The sequence below is a fragment of the Opisthocomus hoazin genome, chromosome 26 (assembly GCF_030867145.1).
Source record: "Opisthocomus hoazin isolate bOpiHoa1 chromosome 26, bOpiHoa1.hap1, whole genome shotgun sequence".
NCBI classification, from domain to species: Eukaryota; Metazoa; Chordata; class Aves; order Opisthocomiformes; family Opisthocomidae; genus Opisthocomus; species Opisthocomus hoazin.
The window spans coordinates 1,747,103-1,764,514 of record NC_134439.1 but is presented as its reverse complement, the minus strand read 5'-3'; the positions used below and the strand labels follow the sequence as shown (position 1 = coordinate 1,764,514).

The 17,412-nt window shown below is 43.4% G+C and overlaps 1 protein-coding gene across 1 annotated transcript; it reads left to right on the top strand.

Annotated features, from left to right (window-relative positions):
- Positions 1-9,374: 9,374 nt before the first annotated feature.
- LOC104330943 (keratin, type I cytoskeletal 19) lies at positions 9,375-14,854 on the top strand. The gene is made up of 8 exons (XM_075443551.1): positions 9,375-9,872; positions 11,591-11,673; positions 12,002-12,158; positions 12,417-12,578; positions 12,731-12,856; positions 12,981-13,201; positions 14,027-14,055; positions 14,584-14,854. The coding sequence occupies exons 1-8, from the start codon at positions 9,423-9,425 to the stop codon at positions 14,613-14,615; spliced, it is 1,260 nt and encodes a 419-aa protein (XP_075299666.1). The 5' UTR covers positions 9,375-9,422; the 3' UTR covers positions 14,616-14,854.
- Positions 14,855-17,412: the final 2,558 nt, after the last annotated feature.

Below are 17,412 nucleotides of genomic sequence, written 5' to 3'. Positions count from 1 at the left end.
AGTCACTGTATCTACCTACACTTATCTGCAGTGCAATTGGTGATCTACTGTCTGCTGATAACAAGGCCTCCAATAAAACTCTACTTTTCTGCAATGCAAACAAAACTGTGCGTCCAACAATCTATGAGATATATTAATATTGTATTTAAATTTAGGTGGGACAAATGAGACATACCTTCACAGAGAAATTACGGTTGAGTATATTATGTAATATGGACCCAAAGAAAACTGTGTATCTTAACTTAATCAGAAGATGTCTGGATCAAATACTGGAGATGCACAAATACATTCACACCCAACTCAAGGGTGACACCTGTAGGGAAGAAAAAAGGACGGGCGAAACCCTTTTTCAGAGCGTACATTGCGAGGGACGTGCAGGTAGCTGATTTGCCAGTTCAGCAGCTGAACTGAAACAATCAGGATGAACTAACCCCAAAACTTCATGAAAATTTTGGGAAATCAAAACCAGTTTCCTTTGGGTCACAATGAAAAATCAACCGTATTCAGGCAGCGCTCTCTCCCAACTTTTAGATGAGGGCTCTATCTAATCTTGTTCAATAAAAGCAACCGATTAGATCAGGAAATAAGTAATGAGTATGAAAGAAGCTTTCCTTACAACACAAAGTTCAATTGTTAGGATTATTCCTTCTGACACTTTGGAAGATCTGGGCTCAGGTCTTTTATCTGATCGTTCAAAATAAAGCAAGTGTGTACTCTTGTTCCATAAGCCAGCGCTCCTAGCTCCATGGGGGCACATCGTTCTGGAGGGATGGGTGGAGGATGGAGGGGTGGAGGCAAGGTCCAATCTTTCTTACTAAAACTGCTCCACTTCACATAACACATTTACCTTAGACTGTGGAACTAAAACTCACTCACATGAGTGAAATATCTCACTCATTTCAAACTTACAAATCTGTATTTCAGTCTTTGATTTGCAATGGGCTGAGAAAGTAGCTGAACAGGGTCAACCACATCTCAGGTGAGTCATTCAGCTGCCGCCCTGTACCAGCAAGGGTGGGTCTCACAAGCCTTCACTGCTCTCTGAACAGCACGTAAATCACTAACATTTTTTATTATGTCAAGTACTTTGCACTTGCACTTTGGTTTGCAAACAGATTCAGGTCAGGTAAAATATAATCTTCTGGGCTAACAATATATTATGTAAAAAGGCATCACAGTGTCTACATTACAATCCAAAGCTGAATTCTCAGCAGAGCAGAAAAAAAGAGATGAGTCAGAGACACACCTTCCCTAGAAAACAAAGGAGAGTTGTAAACCCAGAGCAAAAATACCTCTCCCGTGAGTCACAGCAGAACTCTCATGCTCCTGTACAAGCTCACAGAGACTCATGTTCTGCCTCGTGCTCCATTTTACTTCTCATATCAACCTGCGATGACTACCTCAAAAAAAGATCTAAAACTCAGCATTAGCCAGCTATAACGGACTTTGGGATGAAATACCTCATCTGACCACAGTTTAAATAGAAAGAATATTTCTGATCCCAGAAAGGACCCAACCGTGTTCTAGGCTGTCTGTCAGGACCATTCCCGAGTCTCCTGCTTCCCTTCCACTGTCTCTCTTAGGTGGGCAAGGGGAGAAACCTCCCTGCTGGGTGGGCGGCCCTCCATCTCTGCAGAGCATTTTAGCAGGAATGAACCACCGCTGAGCCCAGCACACCCGCCTCTGTCTCTCCTTTGACTTTGCTGGATGGAGTTACTGGGCAAGACTTAAGAGAGTGTGATTTGCCCATCGTGATACCAAAGCCCATCCAAACAAGATGGGATGAGCTGAAATCAGTCTACATTTGCAGTGTCAATGCAAGGGAGCATTGCACTCTGCTCTTCTGCAGCTCAGTACAGCTCTGTGCCTTGGACTAACCACACAGCAGGAATATGTCCTACAGACAGGGGACAGGCTGTTTCTGAAGCTGACAATGCAATATGTCAGTGCATACAGCGTGTCAGTGCATGCAGCGTCTCAGTCCATGCAGCGTATCAGTCCATGCAGCGTGTCAGTGCATGCAGCGTCTCAGTCCATGCAGCGTGCCAGTCCATGCAGCGTCTCAGTCCATGGAGCACGTTGGCTCACACAGCACCCTCTAGTGGCAAATTCAGAAAATACACAGCAGGATTTGTGACAGAAACTGCTTGATATAAGCTCAAAATTAAATTCAAGCCCCAGACCTGAGAAATGGTTAGGCCAAAGAAAGAACAGCCTAAATAATCATAAAATCGACACGTTTTCCACAGGTGTAACACTGTGACACCAGAGGGGTAATAAACCAAGTTAATAGACTGGCAGTACCAAGGTTAAAAATTAATTCATTACAAAGGTCAGGGAAGAGAAAGAGAGGAAGAATCTGTTTCACATCGCTCTGCCTGAAGTTTTTGAGGTAATTCCATATGAAATCAGCAAATTCAGATTAAGTCAAAACCTCCTGGACTGTTCTTGCATGCTTTCAACTGGCGTGGTTTGTCTCTGTTTCCAACTCCTTTAGCAGCAGCAATGGCTGCCCTAGCGAGGGAGCCTGGCATTACCCAGTGGAGAGGAGAAGATTTTTATCAAGAATGAGGTTCAGTCCAATGGTGCTATGTTTAAAAAACACGTCTATAGGGGAGACATTTTGTACTGTTATTATTTCCAAAGGTATTGGGCATTATAATCTTTGGATATGTTTGAGTTTCTAATTCTGGAAATTAACAGTCTCCACTTGCATAATATAACACTTTCAGGAGGTTAAATGCAGATGAGAGGGGGAAACAGCTGGATAGAGAAGAATCCAAAACACGAACCAGAAATTAGTGAGCGAACCCTCTGAGGGGCTCCGTGCTGCATCCGACTGCGTGTACCTGCAGGATCCAGACCCGCAGCAAATGTTCTCGTTTGCAAAGGCGGCTGCCAGGTACGGACAGGCACAGCAGCCCATTGCTTCCAAGTCTGGCAGCTCTGTGCACGCTCCTTCCAAAGCCTCTTGCACTCCTAGCGACAAGGCCAGGGTCCCACTGCGGCAGCGCCCGCTGCCGGAGCCCGGCCAGGCCCCTTCCCTTCGGCCTCTTGCAAGGCAGACTCCCTGCTTGGCCCCCCCACTGTCTCAAGGAATTAAAAAAGAAAACCTGCGACTCACTGTGCCTCTGATAAAAAATCAGATGAAAGGAAGCTACTTCCGTGGCATTTCTCACATTTACCAGCCTACCATAATCATGAACAAAAACAGCAGTCAGGTGAAGCAAGTACAAAAACCCGTTCTTTCTGTATTCCAAGTAACAGCTTTCCATGAAGTTTCACGTAATACGTAACATTTTGGAGTGGTAATCCCAACAAACTTCTGAATTTCTTTAAGTGTTTTCACACTATGCCAGACATCAAAGGCAAGTGCTCTCTCGTGGCTGACACAGCGAACATGCAATTTCAGGGGCACCAGAGCTGATTTTCACAACTTTATACTGCCTCAAGAGAAGTTTATGCGCGCTGCAATTACTCCTAATGACCCACGATCTACGAGCCCACGCTCAGAGACGCATTGCAAAGACTGGCTGCAGGGAACACCTTTCCGTTGGCACCGACTCCCGTGCTTAAACAGCCCTGGCAGCAGGAGGGCAACTGGATCAGAGGCACTCACAGCCTTACTAATCAACATTTCTAGTCTTAGATCAGTTCTTTCCCACAACTCGATCCCAGACTATCAAAAATTATGGCAGTGCCAAAAAATTCATAGTGATTGCACACACACAAATATTTTAAACAAATGCTGACAAGTCCTTTTTGTTGAAAATGCTGTAAGAAATCAGGTCACCAAAATCTCACAGTTTTTATCAGTTAGTAAAGCTGAATCCACCAGAAAAGAGTGAAAAGGCACTCTGCAGCTATTTCAGTCAGCTTGATCTGGTGGTGGTGGGCTGCCCAAAATATCTAGGCAGTTGGTGCAGACCTTCGTGTTTAATTAAAAGAAGATTTAAAGCTGAATATAAGTGTCAGAGGCTGGTGGAAAACCATGGTTCTCAGTCACAGTTAATATCCAGGACCGTCGAAGAAGGTAACCTACCTGATACACAAAAATACTGTGAAATTTGCCTATAAACGACTTCTTTTTGAAAATGGAGCAAACTGCTAGAGTAATTAGAAATACCCTTTTCCTTCCTTAAAGGTATGTGGTCATTCTGACAAAACCAGGGCTGCAGAACGTGTTTCCCGGTGAGCTGATAGTTGCTATGAGAACAAGGTGTTTCAGAAACACCGCCCTGGCAGCAGCTCTGCAAACCAACGCCTACAGGACTCGCTCTCGGAGACCAACCCAGAGTTTGATTTTCTTAGTGAGCCTAACAAAGATCTGGAGGCTCTGAGAATTTACTTCAAGCAAAAATCAGTATGAAACCACTTGTAGGATCAGGAAAGCCCAAATCCAGTTGACAGGATCCATCAGCAGGGTACAAAGAGAGCTCCTGGTTTTCTAATTTGGTGAAGAAGGTGTTGAATGCTTGCACAGTAAAACCTCTACCCTTACTGGAAGCCACGGCTTGTCACTATGACCAGGATATAGTCTTATAAAATTAGAAAGAGAAATAATAATAATATATAAGTATGTAAATACAAATATATAAATATATGCATATAAATATAAATATAAATATATGAGCATATAAAAATAAATAGTACAAAGACAAATATGCTCTCCAAATGTTTTACAGACACAAACAGAATAAACTAGCTCATCTCTCTCTGTGCTACAAAACCACGTACTCTGTTTCTGCCAGGCCTGGGATTTGTTCTGAGCAGGAATTTTCCATGTGGCCTATGGGAAACTGCCCTCTGAATAGCTCTGGGCCCCCTCCTTCGGCATGAATCACTGCGGAACGGCAGCTGACATGGCAGCCATTCAACATGTGCTTGGTTCCTCTGAAGCTGGGGACAGGTTTAGTCGATTTGGTTTTGGCAGCGGCTTATTGCTGCTGCCTGCAGAAACCTGACTATTGGAACACATCCTTTTGCCAGTTAGACGTTTGACTCTTCATAATAGTTTCCAGCCCCATCATACCTTGCTGAGATTTACCAACCAGATAACAGGTTAAAGGAAGTGCAAAAATATATCCAGTGACTTGTCTTTCACTCATCAGGGCTTGGTGTCCTTCCTGATCCTTTCTTCCCACACAATTTTAAATTATGCCATAAGAAAATCTGTTCTGTTTTCCTATCTATCTCAGGTACCTTACTCCCTGATGTACATTATCATTACATTTCTGGACTGACAGAGAAGTCAGCTCCAGATTTTTAAAGCTATTTATGTTTCTAGGGTGACAGAGACAATAATCAGGCATTTCCAAAAGTACACACCACATCCAGTTTCAAGTATTTGCCAAGTATTTACATTGCTCCCAGTTACTTCAATGTTTGAGATCTTCATGATCTTCTATGTATTTTCCTCACACTAATCTATTCAAATATTACATAAATGACAAACACTGTGAAATTAAGTTCTATGTCCCAACATCACTAGAGAAGCCTGTAGCTGAACAGGAATCCGTGTCTTTCAAGTTCAGCTCCAATCATGCAATCATCGTTTCTTTTCGGCCATGACAGAACTAGGCCCCTGGACAAGAATGAGTTGTCCTGCATCTCACTCTTCTAATTTCTTTTAAGACTGAACCCTTACATGACGTTATTTCTCATCTCTTTCAATGCAGAAATCAGGACACCCACGTGCATTTCTCCTCACCAAATCACCCCTCCACATGGCAAAACCAGCAATTTTGAGAAATTTAAGTGTGTTGCTCTCTGCTCTTATCTACCCTCTTTTTCAGCTGCTAACAGCTGTGTGTGCATGTGCTAGGACCTGCCTTTGCATCAGGTAAACATTCCTGGCACATTCAGTGAATATGTGGCAATGCAAGGTTTGTAAGGATTAGCAAAAAAACAGATGGGATATAAAAGCAAGACAGCTAAGAACTGTATCTTAGTCAGACATTCAACATATCCATTTCAGTACTAGCTGCAGAGCAGTTCTTTTTATTGTTGGTTCTTCCGACAAGGAAGTTTAAAGAAAAAATAGAAAGTTTTTTGTTGCAATTAAAGACATTCAAACGTTTTATGCCTATGATCTTCAACAGAAGAGAAAAAAATACAAAGTTGTGATTTTAGGAGGGCATATGACACGAGCAGTAGGGTGGGGTGGCCAAAGTTTTAATGAGCAAGAGAAGAGATGACGACTGAAAATGCACATACGAAAGAGTCAAGTTATCAGAAGGGACAAACACAGATTTAAACGGTAAATTCAGAATAATAATCTGACTTTGCTCATTCGTCGCTAGAAACATCCGTGGAGTTCCAGGCACCAATAACATACGTTAAAATGTTCACAGAGTTCATTTGATTGTAACTGCTTTTGCAATCCTTGGAAGCAAATTTAGCAGGAAGAGTGAAGTCTCCACCAGTGTCACTCTAGGGCAATAAAAAATGGTTTACAAGAGAATTAATAAAAATACCCTGAAACAATATGAACAATTTTGTAAAGCAGTAGTGACCAGCAAAGCAGAGTAGATAAAGGTAAAGCAGAACCAGGGTTCAGGCAGGAGCTTGGGCGGGGACTTTCGCCACCAGTCTACCAGATGGCTTCACTTCAATCACTGGGTGCCCCTGACCCTCCGATAAGCTGCAGATAAAGGAAATTCCTTCTGTTAACCACTCCTTATATTTCTTTTAGAGAAAAGCTGAGCCTGAGATAAACTAGGTTGATTGTAGTGGGAGATAAAAAAGCCTACACAGAATGATAAAAGCACCTTCTTTCTTGAGTAAATACTTTGCCATACTAAAGGTTTTTTCAAGCATTTAAGTACATGTTCTCGCCTTAAGGAAGTCCCCACAAAAACAAAGACATGCAGCCATTGAGCTATAAGAGAGATGTAAAGTTACAAGAAAATCAAAACTGTTCTGGAAACTTAGAATGCAGTTTTAGTAAGAATGCTGCACGAGGGACTGATTTACTACTAGAAGCCTATGATGTATTTGGTGGTATAAATAAGATTAAATAGTTACTCCCTTGAACGTGTCTCCCAAGCTTTTCCTCTCCTGACACTCTCAGATGTACTTCCAAACAGCCATGACGAATTGCAGTTCATTCTTTGGGGAATCTCCCCCGCACACTGAAGCGAACCTAACCTGCTGGCAGTACATTATCCGTATTCTAGCAGTATACTGTACGATGATCGCTGCTTTTACTGAAGGGGTTTCAGAGGGAATGTAGAGGCCTTCCAGACCCCAATTTTCATTAATCGGATCATAAAATATTAGGCAGGATCATCAATGTGCATTTTATTTTGCTACACCCCAAAATACACTGCTTTGAGGACCTGCCATGGGAGTCTAGGGAATGGTGAAGGACTGCCTAGAGGGAAGGGTGTTCCTCTCTCCCTGCAGCAGGAGGCAAATCAGAGTACACCGGTACCTGTTCCCCTTCAAGCTTCTCGCATTTCTGTTCAGTGAAGAAACGCACATGGACGTAGGTTCTGTATGCTCTAACTACGGACTTTAACAGTAAAAGAACAGCTCTCCTCCAGCTTTCTTTTTCTCTGCAGGCAGACTGTCAGTGTCTGATGCTATTGTTTCACCTATCCACAGGACTTGGAACAGATACCTGCTGGGCAGGTTTTTCCTACCCAGGGCTGAACAGGACATTCAGATCTACAGAAGGAATGACCAGCACGTCTTTGGCAGACAGAAATGTCCTCTGTATCTCTTAGGAAAGGCTGTAGAGTTTTACTGCGCAAGCTGGAAAGCTGCGTAAATGCAACAGTCTCTACAGAAAGAATTCAGTTGTGATGCCCCTGGGCTACAGCAACACAGTCAGGTAATGTATGGTACATATATTGTATATGTCAAGTGACATATTCTGTACCTGAGTCATTGCGGAATTCCTCTTTCCGATACAGCCTCATAATTCAGTACAGACCAACAGGACTGTTGATACAGGTGCCTTGGCCAGCTTCCCGTTTGTATATTTGTTCTTCTACCCTCCCTATATTTGCCCTGCACTTTCACATTTCTCCCTGTACAAAGTGAGTACAGCACTAACGTGAGGTCTAAAATACCTGATGCATTTTTGTGGGTATAGAAAGGCTAGACAGGCTCTCACACAAAGTATGCATTTCATGTGGCTTATCTTTAATTCTTTATTTGGTATTAAATGGATTTCTCGTTGAAACATCACAGCATGCATCTTGTGCTCCAAAGGTTCTGTTCAGTGGAAGCACTTGTAGGCAGCAGAATTTCTGCCCCAGCTCCCTGAAAGCTGCAAATGCTGGTAGGCCAACTTCCTCCCCCTTCCGTGGATACAGCTCTCCTGCAGAGTCCCAGAGGTTCGAAGCGAGTGCGGGGTGGCAAGTGAAAGAAAGAGAGTGGAAGGTGCGAGTATCCACTCGTATGTTAGTGCTGCTCATGGAGGAGCTTCCAGTAACAAAAGCAACATTGCTTTTGAAAATGCATCTTGGATAACAGAGGACTTCAACATTTCAGAAATAAGATTTTCATGAATCTCAGAGAGCAGAAGATTAAGTGATTATGTCTCTTATGTCTGCTTCCCTGTTTCAGTAGCAACGAAAGGATTAAATGTATAATCAGGCATTTGTTTCCATTGTTGCTCACCCCCCAGGTACTCCGGGAAGTTTCATGCTTATCTCTGCCACAAAGACAGATACAGTTGCTTGAAAAGGGTTATTCTTTCTTTAGAAAACCAGACTCGTCCAGACAAGGCATGTTCTCTGTCAGACCCTCTCTTCTACTGTCAGCCCGAAAGGAACTGAGAGCAAAGAAAGAGACAGTGAAAATGATACTTCTGAAAGAATTTTTCTCAAGGGAAATAAAGAAAACAGGGGGACAGGAACTTGTTTTGTCAAAGTCCACACCTATTGTTCACCATTTCGGCTCCTTTTGAGCTCTGTTATCAGTCTACCGATTACTAACTTAATCCCTCTGCATGGAAGTTCTTTCCTGAGATTACATGAAGCAAGTCGTCACGTGGCTTCACTAACGGACGCAGCGTTGGCCGTAGCAGGGCTGTGTGCTCCCAGCCCTTTGGTTTCCATATGGGTAAACTATAACTGGATTTATGAATGCTAGGGTGACATCTCCTCTGAATCCCACCTTTTGCTTCAAGAGGCAACGGTCAGGGGGAGGGAATCAGTTCCTGTGCGTGAAGGCATTTGGGAAAGAAACACAGCCCACTTCACAGCGACTGACCAATAAGAGGAATTGCCGTGTTGGCAGAAGGCCTAGGGCTGATAAATTCCATGGGTCTCAGATAACACAATCTGGAGACAACTCCCATTGTCACAGGCATAAAAGAGGTGGGGTGGGGGAACGGAGCACACACTCCCGCCTCAGGATCACAAACTGTGTGAGCTGCAGCTTGCGTTAGGTCCTTGGAATTTCTTACCATGGCCAGTTACAGCTTCAGGCAGACTACCTCTTCTGTGGCAGGGGGAAGTGGTGGCTCCTCGGTCCGCTTCGGTGGAGGTGGCTTTCGGGCTCCCAGCATCCATGGTGGATCTGGTGGTAGGGGTGTGTCAGTGTCTTCTGCTAGATTTGTGTCTTCTGGCCTAGGAAGCGGCCTGGGTGGTGGATACGGAAGTAGTTTTAGCAGCAGCTTTAGTGGTGGTTATGGTGGTGGTTTTGGTAGTGGTGATGGCCTCCTCTCAGGAAATGAAAAGGCAACTATGCAAGGCCTGAACGAGCGCCTCGCATCTTACCTGGACAAAGTGCGTGCACTGGAAGTGGCAAACTCTGATCTTGAAAATAAAATCCGAGACTGGTACCAGAAACAAGGACCAGGCCCATCTCGGGACTACAGTCTTTACTACAGCACTATTGAAGACCTTCGAGACAAGGTAGGTGTTAATATTTATTAAAAATCATCTTAGATTTGCACTTAAGAAGGAAGCATAAAAACCCGAAGAAAAAAACTTCACTGGGAAAGCACCCAGCAGGTGTTGCAGTTTATGAAAGGGACAGGAAGATGAAATGAATATGCAATGATCAGGCAGGGTGGATAAAGAAAATTATCGGTATGGAATTAACTACTTTTTTTAATGTTAGTGAAGAGAATGTACAAAACAGTCAGTCTGAAATGCCTTAGTACTTAGTTCTCTGACGATGTTTGCTTTTAACAAAGCATATATACATATATACCTACACACACACACATATATATACACACATGCTGGTCATTGACACATATATGACCAGTTTATATATATATATATATAATATGACCGTATACATACTGATAAATATAAAGAGAGCCAAACAATGACAGCAAGCTGCCTGTCTCTGTAGTCTGTTACCTACCATACAGCTTGAAAAACTTCAAAGGCACAGACACACCACTTCAATGGTAAAAGTAAAAATTGGTTAAGTATGATTTTGTAAATGTGAAGATAGCAGCAGATTTTATCACCATACATTTATTTTTCTTTCACGTTTCACTTACTTAAGCTTGGAATTGAAATAAGAATACTGAAACATTTGGCTTCTGGAAAAAGGAAGTAGCAGACATGAAGTAATCCATCCCATATATAAATGCAGGATTTGCCCCAATTGCCCATGGGTACCTGATAACAGCTTGCTTTGAGATGGTACACGCCCCGGAAAACATAGGTGGTAGCTGATCAAGGTTTAGTTTATGAGGTTTAGTTTTCACAGTTCAGCTTGGAGTTCATGACTGCTCCCACGCAGTTTCCTCTCTCCTTGCTTCAACCCATTCACATTCTCTATCGATTTCAAAAAATGAGCTCCAGTGAAGGCAGAACTGGCAATCAGGTTTCCTCCTTTCAGTATTCTTTTCCTTCTGTCTTTCACTCCCCTTAGTTAGGGGAGAGAAAATGTTGTCCCAGCTGGTTTTATGGATGACCCTTTGAGCTTTAAAAGTGGCAGCCATAAAAGTCATGCTTTCTAGGTAAAAATTAACAGGGATTGCTTCTAAATAAACAAAATTTCCTTTAGGGGGTTTTCATGCTGCATTAGAAGAAACAATAAACACTATCCTGGATATTCTAGGAAATAAAAATGTGTTCAAAGACTATACAAATGCAATATGAACCCATATTGTTTAAAAACATAAACATGTCATCTATTTTAAAATCATAACGGCCCTCGTAATCACTTTCCACTGTTAAGAAAATGCATAACGAGAATAAATTCTGCCAAGAGGGCTCTGCTGGCTTTGATTGCTTTGCATCTCTCCAGGAAACAGGTTTCTTGCCTCAGTCCTAAAACACCACTACCCCCTGGCTCACCAAAGTCCTCTCCCTCTAAGATAGCAGGTAGCTTTGTCTCACAGTGCGCCTTCTAGCTGAGAGCCACTTCATATGCCAGGCAAGAGTAAGAGGACCTATCCATAACAGACAATAATCCTAGCAAAAGTACTGTGATAAATCTGTGCTACATATTTGCTACAGATCATTGATACTTTCCTTCTGAGACCAAATAAAATACGCCTTCATTTGGTGTAGCTACAGGTGAAATAGAATCTTAACTCAATCTTCAGACCAGGAAAGAAGATAACATAGCTGTTTCAGCCTCAGCAATGAACTCTCATTGTTTGTAGATCCTCGATGCCACTATCGACAACTCGAAGATTGTCTTGCAGATTGACAATGCCAGGCTGGCTGCTGATGACTTCAAAACCAAGTGAGTAACTTCTGAAAGGAAAAAGGCCTTTTGAGCAGGCAAAAATCCTTGTTGAGCCAAAGGGCAGCAAAGGGCAGCAGCTGCGAAAAAAGCAAGGAATGCCTTGCTACGAACACTGGTTTGATCCTGTTGTCGCAGTTCAGCCCTTCCTGTATTTGCTGAAAGCACCATCTGCACCATGGAAAATATGTGGATAAAAGTTTGATGCTGGATAACATTTGCTACATCATAAATCCTACGAAACCAGATAAATTTATAGCAAATAATGTGTTTCATGGTGGGCTGGCTTCATCAGCTAACCTGAACAGCTTTGTTTTGGTTTTTTAAGGTTTGAAACAGAGCAAGCTCTTCGCATGAGCGTGGAGGCTGACATCAACGGCCTGCGCAGAGTCCTGGATGAGCTGACCCTGGCTAGAACGGACCTGGAGCTGCAGATTGAAAACTTAAAGGAGGAGCTGGCCTACCTCAAGAAAAATCATGAGGAGGTAAAAAAACCACAAATAACACTTTTGAAAGTGACATTAGAAAAACAGCATGTGGAAGTGTGGAGTCCCTCAGGATTGCCCTGGGCTCTCCAACAGGGAAGAACAGATTTCTACGTAGATTAGAAACTAAAGATACTTCCTGCAAGTATTTCAGGGGAGTCCCTCAGACCTTAGCCCTTGAAGAAAGAACGGAAGGTTCATAATTTTTCCAGTTTATGATTGTGCCTTCTTTTGTCTTCCTCTGCCATGCCCACACAGGAAATGAGTGCCATCAGAGGGCAAGCAGCTGGCCAAGTCAGCGTTGAACTGGACTCTGCTCCAGGCGTTGACCTGTCCAAGATCCTGGCTGATATGAGAGACCAGTATGAACACATGGCTGAGAAGAACAGGAGTGATGCTGAGGCCTGGTTCCATACCAAGGTAGAAAAACCTCCACACTATACAAATACTAACCAAAAAAATCATTTAAAGAAACAAAATAATTATTCATACACACAGAAGACTGCTGTGAAAGCCTTATGACCTCTACCTAGAGGCCCCATATTTCTCATTTAATGTTTTCCGTGTTTCAGAGTGAAGAGCTGAACCGCGAAGTAGCTGTGAACACCGAACAACTGCAGAGCAGCAAGACCGAAGCCTCTGACCTGAGACGTGTCTTCCAAGGGCTGGAAATAGAACTGCAGTCCCAGCTCAACATGGTACGTTGAGATTTGCACTGCATGATCCACACCCCCCCCGAAATGGGTCCTACCCGCCCCCCCAAGCAGTCCTGCACCTGGCAGGAACCTTTCCGTGGCTCCCCTCCAACCCCTGTGCTCGCAGCGAGCGGCGCTGGAAGGCACGCTGGCAGACACGGAAGGGCGGTACAGCGCGCAGCTGGCGCAGGTGCAGGGCCTCATCAGCAGCCTCGAGGCGCAGCTGGCTGAGCTCCGAGGTGACATGGAGCGCCAGAACAGCGAGTACAAGATCCTCATGGATATCAAGACTCGACTGGAGCAAGAGATTGCTACGTACCGACAGCTCCTGGAAGGCCAGGAGTCCCTGTAAGTAACTCTGCTCACTGCAGAAAACCTTTTTGCTTAGCTCTGTAAAGTTTGACCATGCCATGGTGCTCATTTGCCACAGCACCACAGCAAACACAACCTCAAATACTTCTGGTATTCTAAAATTTTGAACAAACTAATTTTTCTGGACCATGGTGGAGCTAGAAATGTTACAGTTCCCATTTACATTAAGTGAGTACCTTAAAGAGTTTCTAAACAAAAAGGCAAATGGACAAGCAGTACAAGAGATTCAACGCAACTAACAGTGAAAGTGATAACTAATCTTTAGCTTCTTGACAGTCAGGAGACATTGTGGGGTTAGTAATGTTTTACAGAATATAAGGATTAACACCAAATTCCCACAAACTTCCTGCTACCAGCTAAATAGCTCTCACCTCATAGGAATCAGTGTAGAAGAAAATATTCTAAAGAGAAGTGCAGGCAGACAAGCCAGCTATTTGCAGACAGCCATTGAGTGGCCCTCCCACCGGGGAGCACAGCTATCTGCCGCTTCACAAATAGCCTCAAGGAAGAAAATATCTTGTGGCCTCGAACAAAAAAATGAGGTAGGGGTTGAAAGGTTTTGATTCCCTCTATTCCTTCTTTTCCATAGTTGCCTTCCCCCAGTGTAGTTTTTAAAAATATATTTGCTACAACACTTCCCTCTCCTGAGCTGGGAGGGAGAGCAAGGAGATGACCACCTCTTCTCTGACTATATACAAAATGTGCCTGATATTGATAGAGAATTTGCTTTCACACATCCTCATCTCATGCAGCATTTGATGTGTTACCTCTCCTTCCAACTGTTATCTCTTTGTTCTACAGGATGTTTGGCTCCCTCTCTGGAACTGCTGGTAAGAATTCTTTCTCTTTCAGGAAACCTTTAGGAGTCAAAGAAGTTTGGTTTTCTAAAAGGAAATACACATACATTACAGTAGTTGTGCCCATTCCAGAGACCGGGCTGCTGCACTCCTTTGTGTCACAGAAAAAAATCTAATAAGTAACAAATGATGGCTCTGGCTAGAATTTAACAAATTTCAGTTATTAAAAGATGTTAGACATCAGAAAAAAATCTCAGACTGTGCTACAGTAAAAGCTAAGTAAAGCACAAAATGCTTAATCATTCCCCCAGATGAAAGGACACAAGAAATTTAAGCTTGGCCAGCTCAGGGAAATTGTATGAACATGCAGGTAAAACTTGCCTTGAGCTTTTAAAGGTCAGCTGTATTGTAAAAGCGATGTGTGATTCAAATCTGTGCTATGAAGAAGAAAACTTCTGAGAAGGGAATGAGAGACGAGACATAAACCAAGCTCAGCGCCCGTTGCAGAGTGGTCTTGTGTGTGTTATGCTTAAGTAATCGCTGTTCTTTCTCTTATTGTAGACAAAAAAGACAAGCTGGCAGACGGAAAGTAGTACTGGAAGTCCTCCAAATGTCATCTTCCCAGTGAGAAAAAGCAGACAACACAGAGGAATTCAGATGGAGCAGAATCCCTCTAAACTGCTGGAAATTGCAATCTTAAAGCACAGAAAATTCTTGGCCACACAAAGTTTAGGTAGATTCATCCATTTAATGGTGATTAATTTGCAAATTGGATTAGCTTTTCAATTATTTCTAGCTCTTTCACGTACTAAATTGCTTGCATGTGCATGAATTGCTGTGTCTACTCTAATAAAGATAATCGTCTTGCAATCTCAGCTTCCTTTGAGTTACTGTGATATTGTTACTGATGGGCTGTAATCAGGCAGGAAACGGCGAGCCAGCCTCGCTGACAGGTCAATGCTCACAGCGCCGGTGGGTGCGTGGCTTCAGCTCCATCTCGGATTTTTTCTAGCTCCTCTTGCTGGCAGGAGCTCTGAATATGGAGGCAACAGCATCCTCAGCCCCTCAGAGTGACTGATGTTTCTGACTACATCAGCTGTGCACTCTGAAGAGCAGTAGCAGTGAGATGTTCAGTGATTCTGGCAAGAAGCAAGAGCTGGAAGATGTTTTGTTAGGGCAAAATATAAAGCTGTTAAAATGGCTTGAAGCTAACTCCTACAGAAACAAACAGGCGTAAGGAACAGTTGTGAGATTTCTTCACTCTCTTTCCCAGTTCATAGAGAGCTAACAAACCTTTAGCACCAATTTTAGCCACCTTCATTCTCATGCCACTGAAAGGGTATTCTTCTAGTTGAAATTCAAAACGCAATCACATTTAGTTCAGGCCCCCAGAAATCAGTAATTTCATTTCCAACCATCCCTCTGCAAGCTTACAGCTTCTTTGTGCTAAGGAAAATCACATTCCTACCTTCCACTATCACAAAAGGCACATAGCTAGCTCGGCAGCTGAGGGTGAAACTGAAACGCCAGTATGCCCACGACAAGCACCCCAACACTGCAGCTCCCGCAGAGTGGATCCTCTTGCAGCCTGTCTTTCAGGGAGAACACCATCAAATCTACTTCTCTCCTTGGACTTGGGAGGGAATGATTCTTTCACCTGTTCATAACTAGTTTACAGATTAATGGAGCGCCTGCAGACCAAGGAGCAGCCCAAAGCTATGGACCTCCTCTCTCAAGGCTGGGCAATCCTCTTCAACCCAGAGACGCTGGGGCTTGGTTTTGGTTCAGCAGTGACTCAGGTGAGCTGTCAACATCAGCTGTCAAGTCCTGACAGACAACCCCAGCTTAGCCTCTGCAAATCTAGCACGACAGCATTAGGCAGTGGCTTCACTGTGACAGGGAAAAGCTGACAGGACAGAAAAACAGTCACAAAAAGAAAGAATCAGCAAAGAGAGAGAAAGAAGAGAGGACGAAGAACAGGGGGACTCTGGTGGAAACAGGTACAGAATCAAAAGGGAGCAGTGGCATGAAAAGCACTGGCATACATGACATGCAAGTGGCTCTTCAGAAGCCCACCCAGTTACGCGGTGTCCGCTTTTGGAAAAGCAGGAGAAAGCTCTTCTGCCTTAAATGCTTTAGCACAGGCTGCTCCTGAGTGCTGACACTTTCCAATAAGTGCTTTGTACCAAATTTATTCCCTACAACAGTTAGATCTGCAGTCCCTCCCAGATGAAAGAACAAACAACTCCATGTCTGTTTTTCAGTCTTAACAAATCCCACTCCTGAGAGTAAGTTTTTGTGACAAAACCAGTCAGAGTATGAGCTGTCCGGGGCAGATTTCTGGTGTTGTACAACTGCAAACATGAAAGTATGACAAGAAATTCTCGTGCTCCAAGAATCAGAGAATCCCAGCATGGCGGGGGTTGGCAGGGCCCTCTGTGGGTCACCCAGCCCAACCCCCTGCCCAAGCAGGGTCACCCAGAGCAGGGGGCACAGCACCGCGGCCAGGCGGGGCTGGAATATCTCCAGAGAAGGAGACTCCACAGCCTCCCTGGGCAACCTGCAAATGTGTATTTTGATCAAGAAGTTTTATTTTCAAGGACTGAATTAAATACATGTTCAGAAAAAATATGTTTAAAAGGTTAGCAGTTTCAAAGTGTTTAACAGGTTAAAAGTGCTAAGAATTCAATTAATTCATAAACCCTGCTAAAGAAATGGAGGGATTCAGAGAATTGAGAGAATCTTGAAAAGGCTAGTATTCTTGGGTTTATAGCCCGATTTGAATTTCAGTTTATAATTTTATTGATTTTATCCCATATTTGTAGGGTAATGAAGGATTTCTGGTGAAATGTTAATATAAAATCACTCGGAGACTATAATTTTAGAGTTTGGTTCAGAAAAAAAAGTGTTTTCTAGAGGTATGTAACATCTGAGTGATGGTTTTGTCAGCAAAGACTGAGATGATAAACAAGGTGCTTCTTGAATGGAACTCTGTCCTGCAAGGAGAGGCTAAAGTGTGTCAATTCCGTAAATCCCGTAAGAGAAGTAACAAAAGAGTTTGCACAGCACAGACATGTCAGGGAGTGCCTTGCAGGGAAGCTCTGGGGCAGCATGACAAACCGAGGAGCTCGGGCACCACAAGTACAACGCTGAGTCCTGTGCAAAGGATGAAACTGTGTGTCAGGACAATGGATACGAAATCTTCATGTGAAGATAGAACAGAATAAAGGCAAAACCTTGAAACGGCATTTTTTTTAAATTCAGCAGGTGATCGTCTTCAATTTCCTTGTATAGACTATAAGGAGGAAATTTTGCAGACTGAAGTTCACGTTCCAGCTGCAGAAAAGAGCTAAATGAAGAATGAACAGAGCCACACAGATCTCTACCAGC